Genomic DNA, 10,853 nt, shown 5'->3' with positions numbered 1-10,853 from the left:
ACTTTCTAAAAGTTACTGCTGAAGGAAGTCAACAGACACACACAGAGAAAGAGAGATACAGAGAGAGGCTGGCCAGAGCAAGCCGGTGGTCTGTGTGTGTGAGACACAGACCAGATTAGGTGTGTGTGTGGCTTGTGTGGAAAAGAGTAACATTACTAAAGAGAAAAGGTAATTTAAGCAGTTAAGTAGTTAAATAAGTCAATTCAAAGATATACACCTAAGAGGGTAATGTAGCCTAGTCCTTCAGATATTGTCAGTAGACAAATGTGTGGACAGGAGGAGGACATGTGGCGTGAGAGCCTGTGAAAAGTTTCAATTGCTAAAGAGTCTTACGGCCAATGCGTGAGTTGACAGTCCTGTGGTTACCACAAGTAAAGCGCTAAGCTAATGTCAACCAAGAGTGAAAAACCACCCAGTTATCTCCAGCAGCAACTTATCCAGGTAGCTAATTGATTACCAAGCTTGAAGTTTTTTTTTGTACATGGAGGGTTCAACACTGGCGCTAGCTGCTAGCTGCAGCTGCTGTGGGGGACTTGGCTTTAGGCTATCAAACATGGTAATGGTACACTCTTCAGCTTTCAGATATGTTTTATGTTTGATCAAGAGTTTCTTCGGGTTAGACGTGTTGGCCTTTCCAGCTTTGGGTCTTGCATTACAGAGTCTAGATGTCCTTACTCACTGTGACTTGAACAAACTGTAGGCTGTCCTGGACTAAAGATTTTCCTAGTCGACTAGTAGTCATTTGATAAAGCCAATGGTCGACTAGTTGTCCCACCTTTGTGATATTAATTTAAATATATGTATTTTAACAGTGGCCTAAATAAGAATGGAAAATGTGTGTGATTCTGAATGTGTCAGAAGAACCAGCAGGGAGACTGAACATTTGGTTCATTTATTTCAACAAAGTACAACATCACAGAAGTATCATTGTTCAAAACACAGAATAAATAACTTCCAACTTCACAAAAACAAATACTGGCAGAGTTATTGATATGATGGATGATGTACAACCTTAACAGGTACTTACGTGTCTTTATCCCCAGAGTCAAAGTCCTGGTCAGAGCCGCTGGAAGTCAGCTGGCCTCTGTTGAAGCTAGTAGTGGTCCCATCCTTCAAGCTCCCAGTCCGGTTAGATTCAGCTAATGGCAGCAGCCAGTAGAGTTAGCATATGCAGCAGTGCACCAGTAAGTGACTCCCTGCATTACAAGAGAAAAGCTCCAGCTTGCAGAAATCCTGATACTTTAGTCCCGGGTAGTCCCCTAGTATTTGGTTACATCAATTTTTAAAATGTCATGATTCAATGGAATACCTCCTCACAGAAATGTGTATTTACTAGACAGGCAGGTTCTAACCTTGCATTCAACCCAGGTTTTGGTTGTGGTGTCATGTTGACCCATTTAGATGATCAGTTTGATCACTATATTGTTCAGAAAGGGGCATGAGAGACTTGGGCCTGTTGGAGTCTGGTAATGCAGAAGAAAGGTACCTATCACTGCTAATATCCTTTGTGGATGGTAGAGCACTCACAGGGATACATTTGCACTGTTTTTAAAGCGGGTTAACACCATGTTTTAGCTTGACCCTTTCTTAGATCTAATGGACAGAATAATGCCTTTTGCGCTAGGGGTTTGGTATGGTAGTTACTCTGAGCTACAACCATTGAAGATGTAGTGGCACAGCATGGTTTTCCAGCAAGGTAAAGTTAAAGAAGTTGGATACTTTGATGACATGTTTATGGTGTGCTTGTTTGAGCTTGCAATGTGACCCGCTGCTGCTCCTCTAACCAGTTTATTCTGGCTGTTTTCCCACATTGTTGTTTTTTTGTTGTTTTTTTACTGAATTGTGATGATAGTAAGAACGTTTTAAAAATTGTACAGAATGATTTTTCCTCAAGCTCTTGAAGAAGCGCAGGCATTGTTAAGCTGGTGACACTGATTAAGTGAGTTGATTGTCTTATGCTGTGTTTACACCAAATGCAAAGCAAATTTTAACCTTACATTAGTTTAACCCCGGGATAATTTCTCTGTATTCTCTGGGGGAGATATCAAAACCTGCATCAAGTTTTAAACAACAGGCAGGACCAATGGGCACCAATAGTTGGACTCTGCAACATACAAACCTGCTCAGTTAAGCCTCTTCCCTGTGGGCTGTCTCGATACTGATCAACCAGATGACTGTAATCATCAAAAAACATGTGCTTTTGGGACATTGGTGGTAAGCAATTCCAAAATGAGTTTAAGTAATCAATACAGCCTAGCTAAACTCCAAGACGGTTATTAATCCAGTTTTATATTTAGAGAACGAAGTGGCATTTGCAGACCTGCCCTAATGTACTTGGTCTAGACACCATGGCCTGTCTAACAGTGTGTAATGGAATGATGAATAGCTCCTGGACATTAGACTTCCCTCCCCTACTTTGATCTGGTGTCTGGAGTACCTAGTTATATAGCAAATGAATGATACCCCATCATACTGTACAGTGGCAGATTCCGTAGATTTTCCTAGCCAAGCCTGTGATCAGTAGGGATGCAATGATCCTTTTTCTTCCGATCCTGGTACATCAATTTAGGGTATCTGCTGACACCGAGTACCTATCCAAGTGCTCTCTTTTTTGCTAAATTAAAATACCGACCAGTTTGGCATGGTCAGGCAAGTTACTATGACCCAACGTGAGGAGGACTGGAATTTGGAAGAGAATTCAAGACCTGTGAATAAGTAGAAGAGTAAGTGGGGAAACTGATGTAAGGGACATGTTTCTGCTCTAAGATGTCATAAACTGAATAGGTGGTTGAAAGCACAGTCACTGGTGCACTAGGATTACAAGAGAAAAAGGCATGCATGCTCATGGTAGAAGGCAATGGTTGCTTAAGACTTAATGTTATGTTATCAATATTTTGATAAACAAACTTAGGCTTCAGTGGTTTGATGATGATAATTTCTTTTATCCCCCAGGTGCTGATACAACATGGAAAACCTCAGCAGAGGGGTGAACATTCAGCTCAGAAGGACATCTTTTTAGGACCAGTCTGTTGAGAGAGTGGAATGATTCCCCCAACCAACTTTTTGGGTGTCTGGATGAAGTTTTTAATCATACTTGTAGATTGAAAAGTGATGCCATCAGCACATGGACAAAATAATTTCATCATGGAAAAGCCGAAATCAATGAATACCGTTGCTTCAACACAGTTGGGTGGAGAATCAAGTACCTTCATCTGCACTGAGTGTGGTGATGGGTTCAGCCAGTACTCTAATGTGTTGGCCCACATGGCTATTCATGGACCTTTGGAGTCATTTTCCTTTGATGGCTCATCCAATGGATTTGAAGTCCCTCGAGAATATGTGCTACAAGAAAATGGTACGCTGACAGTTGTGAATGGCTTGGTGCAGTCCCATTCATCTGTAAAACCAGTGTCTCCTGGAGTCCTGCCATCACATTTCCCATCCTCTATCAAACCAGTGTCTCCAACTCTAAGGCCACAGGGCTCTCCTTTTAGAGATGTGTTCAGGCCAAGGCCAACAGACTTGAATTTGGAGTCAGTCAAGTCTCGTCAGGGCCATTACCGTTGTGAAATATGTAGCAGATCATTTAACAGCCTGCAGAGTTTACATCGCCACCAACAGTATCGAAACACAGAGCGAGGTTACAAGTGTACGTTGTGCTGTAAGATCTTTGAAGGTAGACAGGAGCTTAAGAAACACCTCCAAGACCATGCCAATGAAAGCTTTCACTGCTGTGGTTATTGTGGAAAGCGATTCCTTAAAGTGGATGCACTGAATGCTCATAAAAAAGAAATGCACCTCTCCCCAAAAACAACAGCGTTGGGTAAATCTGAGAATAAGCAGGAAAAAAAGTTTGAGAAAACATATCCTTGTAGGAAGTGCAAGTTGAATTTCTTTTGGATGTCAGATTTTCAGGCACATTCACTGTACCATTGCAAAGGAAAAGAGCTTGATGCTACTTTTGCACACGAAATTGAAATTCAAGTGAACTCTAAGAACATAGACACACCACTTGAAAACTGCTACAGCAATGGCACATCTGTTGATGTTTTAAATGGAGAAAGTAAAATCTCTAGAGATATTAGTGGTGAGATTGATGCCGAATACTCTTTCACACCATACAGATGTGGTTTATGTGGTGATCGTTTCCAAAAGTTAACAGCTCTGAAGGAGCATCATCTCACACATCAAACTCAGGAGGAAATAGATCAGCTGAATCAAGAATCACAAAAAGCCTTTAAGCGAAGAATACAACCTAAAGGCAGACGTAGAAGAGGGGGTAATCCAAATGGCAAGCTGCATCCTTGCAAGCACTGTCACCGTGTCTTTAATCATTCTAGTAGTTTATCTCGGCATATGAGATACCATAAGGGTACTATGCATACATGCGTATTTTGTGGTAGACATTTTCCACAGCGCTGTGATATGAGAAGGCATGTAGCCATGTACCACAAAGCTGAATTAGAAAAGAAACCAGGTTTGAAACACTTGTACACAACTCCACAAAATGGCCCTGTCCCCAATTCTCTCAATGGTGAGAAAAATGCATTATCTCCTGACGAGAAAACCAAGAGCTCATCTGACAATGAACAAACAGCATCACCAGAGGAACAGCCAAAGGGGAAACAATCTGGAAAAGCGGGCCGAGTTAACTACAAGTGTCAGGAATGTGGAAAGAGATTTGGGCTGTTATGTGTGTACCAACGGCACCTGCGCTATCACAAAAAGGAACCTAGTAACTGCCCCAGGTGTCCAGCTCAGTTCAAGAATTCTTCATCCCTTGAGCTCCACCTTCAAAATCACCCAAGCACTGGAGAAGCAGGTGATGTTGGACAAATGTGTCACAGGACTGGTTCCAGTGGGGATACTGCCCTAGTAAAGGGTAGTACAGAGGACATTGAGGATGACTATATGGACCATACTAAAAATGATAAACGGAATTCTACAGAGGTTCTTTACGAATGCACTGAGTGCACTGAGACATTCTCATGCTTGGAGACGTTTCTTCAGCACCAAACTTCTCATGGCTCAGAAAACAACGGGTAACTATCATGTCAGACCCATTAGTTATTGCTATTGCCAACAAAAAAGCTCTCAGGAGTTGAGTGTTTTTGATCCTTTTGAATGCAAATATTTGAATAACTGTATAGATTATTGATGTAAAATTTGTAATGGTTATTTTGCATAACTACTTTTATACACTTTATTTCTTTGGCATGATGAGAAACAAATCTGTTTATTGGTGAATTCCCTAAACTAATTGGAACCAAGGATGGTGAGCATACCAAATGACTTTTGAATTAAATAAAAAATAAATGGAGAATTACTTCAACATACATCTGACATGCATAAAATGCAAGTTTAAACCTCATATTCTCCCATAAGCTACGGTTTAGTTAACTTGCTGGCTAGCTAGCTTTGTATTTTTTGTGGCTACCCATGCTGTTATTGTCAATCATATTGCTGCATTTTCATGTTTTACTTCTGTGATTCTGACATTTTCTTCAATATGTGGTATGTGTATATCTTCCCTTTGAAAGGATAGCATTGTCACTGAATAGCTTTTTAATTGTCATTAAAATTGTACAGAGAAGTGACTTTCTGTTTTGCTTTGGCTTCCTTTTTGCTGCTATTTTGCAGTAAGAAATCCCCAACTGCACAGAGGAAGTGGTCCAGTTGAGTGGACTAAATGAGGAGTCACTCGTGGATTAATTCTTGTATCTTTGTGACCCTTGGGTGCAGTTTGTAAGAAACCATACCTGTGATTGGTTTAGTACTGGTTTTTGCAGCCCCTATTGGAAATATCTTGGTGACTCCTAGTGGTATTATCAAAAAATCACTGTGGTAGGCAGCAATGGACACTGCTACCTGAGAGTTTATGAGCTACCATACTGTTTATCTGAAATTATAACCAATTGACTTGTAGAGGGATTATCCAAATAGTATATCCAATGACATGTAAGCAGGTAATGCGTAACTGTGGAAAAAGGTGGGAGTACTTAAGTTGCATATGTCCATACTAGTGCACAGCTTCATCTTGAGTGCCCTTTCTTTTCTTTTTTTAAGTATATTTTTTTTTTCGAGCTTTTATGCTTTAGTTTGATAGGACAGCTGGAGGATAGACAGGAAAGGGGGGTTAGAGAGAGGGGATGACACAGCAGCAAAGGGCCGCAGGTCGGATCGAACCCTGGCCGCTGCAGCAAGGACTCAGCCTTGGTACGTGGGTCGCCAGCTCTACCCACTGAACTAACCAGGTGCCCTTTCTACCTTAAAATCTTAAGTATTCCTAAAAACAGCAATGGAACAGTAGTAGCAGAGTCAGCCTTTCTGTCACTTGTTATATATTTTTATATTTTATAAACGCAACATTTCAAACCGCACACAAGGTCAGTTATTAGCCTCTGTATTTCTGTTTGTTCAAACCATGATTTATTGCCAGTTTTACGGCCACAGAAGTACACTTCACAGCTCACTCGAGCAATGTTCAGTTAGTTGCAATCTGAAACTTCACCGCTAGATGTCACTAAATCCTACACATATGCCCTTTTTAATAGAGATAATAAAATGCATGTTGTGGGCTGTACAATGTGGAAGCCAAAAAGAAAAAAAATGTTACATGCAATAAGTGAACAACTATCGTTAGAATGAATGAGCACCATCTTAGATCACACTATCCATATACATAATACTTGCCTGGTACGGGCTTATCACTTGCACAGTGCATTATGGAACATCTCTAGAGAGACTTTAGCACTAGATAGCCCTAGAATATGGCTTAACTTCAAGGAATTACAGCACCTACAAAACCAGGGATCAGTTTGAGAAACCAAAATCAAGGTGGTTATCACAGAATCATCTGTAAACATCCTCTGGCAACAAAACCCATGACAAATTTTATGGCAATTTGGCCATGGAAAGAACAGACTGACTGACTGACTGGTTAACTAACTGCTGCTTTTGAGGAAAAAGAGAAGTAGTGAACACTTAGCATCCAGTACTTCCTCTAGTTGGCCTATAATTCTTGTCTAGGTAAGAAATATTCAAAATGTGTTTTTTTTTCCAAAATTTGATAATCTCTCTTACTAAATGGCCCCAGTACTGTTTAGAGAAGAAAGTGTTTAAATGTCTTTAAAATGTCTTGGACCTAACTTTATGCAGACATACTCTTACCTTCTGTGCAAATCGGCAAAGCAATGGACTGAATGGGTGCTGCACTTCTTAGACAAGGATGTGCAGTGTATAGAAGTTTTTACTGCTATTTATTTTTCCAAATGTTCGTGCTTGGGTAGACAGCACCAATAGTGTAGGGTATCCCTGTTGGTATGAGGCACATATCCTATATACAAATCCTCACTCTGTGGCACAGTCATCTGATCCCTATGGCAACATGCACTATGTGGCAGCATGGGACATAGGATAAAATGCATTAGAATTGTCTCTAATGCCTTTCTGTTTGCTTTTTATTGTGTTTACCACCTGTTACTTACAGACATTTCTTACTCCAGAGGGCAGACTAGTATGATTTTGCTTAGCTTTTCCTTCCTTCCTTCCTTCCTTCCTTTTAATTCCTGGCCATACCCGCTTAGACATCACTGTTATTAACTGCTGCAAGCCAGATTCGGTGCTTGTTCTACTTTATATAGCACATCTGACAGTTTTCAAAACACCTAGAGGATTATAGACTAACTTATCCTTCTCAACAAGACTCTCTTCATAGGGTCTCCTTCATATGACAGGTCCATGATGAGCATGACTCATATAGTGGGTGCCTGTATCTCTATTCAGCATATGCTGTCATTAATTGGGAATTGTTGGGTATATTATGATTTGGTGCTATACAAATAAAATTGAATTGAAAATTCCAAGTTGCTTTTTATATTATTGGGTTTTGGTGTCAACTGCTCTGTCAGTAATCATGTAGTCTTGCCAATCAGTTGTTGGTCATTGCAATCAGCATTGGCCAACTGTGAGTGCATATACAGATTATATGACTGGTTGGGAACACTTCTAGATTGCTGATAAGGTGAGGAGACCAAGACCCAAATATTAATAGAGGGCAATCTGGATTTGACCTTAGAGAAGTCACCACACACACACACACATACAATCCTGTCATCAATTAGAGACAATAGAACCACTGTGAGGATAGCTGGTCAGTGTTAATCCTGAAAAAGGCTAAGAAAAGATTTGTTTAGAGGATCAGACCAGAATTTAAGGTCCAGAGTGTAACATTTAGAAGGATCTACTGGCAGACAGGAAATATAAAATCCATAACTATGTTTCATTAATGTATAATAACCAGAAAATAAGAATTGTTATATTTTTGTTACCCTAGAGTGAGCAGGTTGCCTGCATGGAGGCCGCCATGTTTCTAGAGAGCCCGGGAATGGACAGACAAAACACTGGCTCTAGGAATGAGGGCCATACGTGTTTTTTGCCGGCGTTCCACACATTTTGCGGCCACCGCAGTTTCCTTTTTTGTTGCTTCGATTAGGCAGGGTGAAGCAAGGGAGTTGCAATCTGCAACTACACCGCTAGAGGCCTAAATCCTACACACTGGTCTTTTATTGACCAGAACATTTCCGGTAAGTGACACCATGTTTTCTTGTCATGTTCTAAAGAATATGTTAGTAGGCCTAACAGATTTTTCCATTGCATCCTGCTCCTTCAGTTAAGAGTTCAAACATGCTTACTTTGAAAAGAAAGGTTATGCTTCCTTAAGTATAACAGTAGTCTTCATTAATCATGCATTCAGACTTCAGATTGGCTGGGAGCTGTTTGTTAATATCGTTAAAATTGTACGTAAGGACACCTCAGATAAAGATACACTAAATAAGTAGGCAGATGTGATCAGTCTGTGATACAGTCAACTCATCGTTCATATATTTTAGGCTGCACGCAGACATCCAATTCCACTGAGTCTTGTAGACTTCGACAGATTGCAAAATGTATGTCCCAAAATACAAAAACAACTACACACAGTTACAGCTAGCAGTTCCTTAATTGTAATTACATTCTGAGTATGGTTGGACCTGAGTAAGTTGATTAGGTCCATTGTATCTTTCCCCATGATTTCCTGTGTATTACTGATATCTGTAATTGAGGCATTTACCCTTTGCACCACACCACACCTGTGACCATTGTAGTCTGACATACCTACATGTTGTCAATCTTGTCAATGGGCATCTGTGGTCAATCACATTTAACATAAATGATGTATTCACATTAGCACTTTCCTTGTCTGCATATCTCACAAACACAAAACATACATATTTGCCGACATAGGACAGTCTGCAAAATGGCACATACTTATTTACAAAGATACGTAAACCGATTCAAGTGTCCTAGTCCAGGTAGCTAACTACAGTGGGTCTACAGTGTGCCTGCACTCTTTGCCCCTCTCAAAATGTTAACTCTGAAAGGTCAGCCTAACCAATTCGGTTAGGTTTTAGTGGTGCAACCACTGATGTGATGGCCAAAATGCGGTGATGTCAGATGGTCTTCATCGTAGGGGATGTATAAAGAGTTGTTACGAATGTCCTTTGACTGTAGTGGCACATGAGAACCAGTTCCCATGGAAAAAGCACTCATTGTTCTAAAGAAGAAAAAAATACTTAACCTATATTTATATATAATGGGTGAACAGGATATGGTAAATATGTCTAATATTCTGTGACCAGAGAATTGCTTGACTTCATCTCACAGCTGCATGTCATCCCCCATCGGCTGACTGAGGGCAGGGCTGAGCTACACATACACAAGGAGAGCAGAGAGGGACAGGAGGACAAAGCCCTTCGGCTGAATTCGCACAAAATCCAGCAATATGGCACCTTCTGCAGGGTTGTGCAGAGGCGTGGCTGTGTTTATTTGTGCTTTAGATTGTCATGAAACAATCAGAAAATATTCTTTATTTCTCGGATTCACTGCTTTATTCTCGCTAATGCTGCTCCCTCTCTTCATTTATTCTGTATGTCACTCGACTACCGCTGGTCTCTCTGCCTTTAAAGACACACCTTCAAGCGGGTGTCGTAATGAGATGCAAATTCCTGATGCGCTGGGTTGCTGTGCTAAGTCACACTAAGCCAAGCCAAGCCAAGCCTTGACATTAGCGAGAGACCCATGACCAGATACCAGATTACAGCTAACACAGTTTAAAACTATAGACCATCTTGCAATTGGATCAAACCAGCTGAGATGTTCTGACTCAATAGTACTAGGTATTCATTACTACATTATTACATGAGTATTGAGTACTCATATGTTGGACTACACCCACCTTCGAACTCGCCCTTTATTTTAATCTCAACTACACAAATGTTAAAAGTATGTGACTGCATCTTGCAATGTTGTGATGCGCTGACAAAATCTGTCTACAGACAGACATGTAAAGACTTGCCAATGCATAAAAACCACCTCTGTGGTTGTTCGTGCTTAAGTGTCTCCAGGACCACACTTTGCCAAGATGACACAAACACACCCACACAAAGACTGACACAGTGAAGTCTTAGAGTGGACGGGAATAATCAAACTGGAATACATTGATCCACAATTTAAACGAAGGTGAGCCAGGGGTGTAAAGCGGGGGGGGCAATGGCCCCTTCACTACTTCCTATCCCTGTACTTCTGGCGCCCTTGCATGGACCACACCCATCTTTGAACGTGCCTTCATTTTGATCTCAACTACCGTCTGTACAGTTCTCTGATCCTTCACCTCCTAAGGAAGGGCCACTACCAAGAGGCCACAGATGCACTTTCCTGGCCCACACATTCTCATCCTAATGATAAAAAAGTTGCAAGTACACAGTACACACACACACACACACACACACACACACACACGTTCATCATGATCA

General features: G+C 40.9%; 1 protein-coding gene across 1 annotated transcript; it reads left to right on the top strand.

Moving 5' to 3' along the window:
• Positions 1 to 2,936: 2,936 nt before the first annotated feature.
• si:dkeyp-84f3.5 (uncharacterized protein LOC334144 homolog) lies at positions 2,937 to 5,597 on the top strand. The gene has a single exon (XM_035671752.1). It carries the CDS (start codon positions 3,112 to 3,114, stop codon positions 5,044 to 5,046), a length of 1,935 nt encoding a protein of 644 aa, XP_035527645.1. The 5' UTR covers positions 2,937 to 3,111; the 3' UTR covers positions 5,047 to 5,597.
• The last annotated feature ends 5,256 nt before the right edge of the window (positions 5,598 to 10,853 follow it).

Source organism: Morone saxatilis, unplaced genomic scaffold, assembly GCF_004916995.1.
Source record: "Morone saxatilis isolate NCDOM2014 unplaced genomic scaffold, NCSU_SB_2.0 Contig24, whole genome shotgun sequence".
Taxonomy (NCBI): Eukaryota; Metazoa; Chordata; class Actinopteri; family Moronidae; genus Morone; species Morone saxatilis.
The sequence above is the reverse complement of the archived record's forward strand: the minus strand, read 5'-3'. Positions and strand labels throughout refer to the sequence as shown.

What these genes read in the sequence shown, in the direction of transcription:
- si:dkeyp-84f3.5 (XM_035671752.1), top strand. Translation starts at nt 3,112, where the DNA reads ATGCCATCAGCACATGGACAAAATAATTTCATCATGGAAAAGCCGAAA.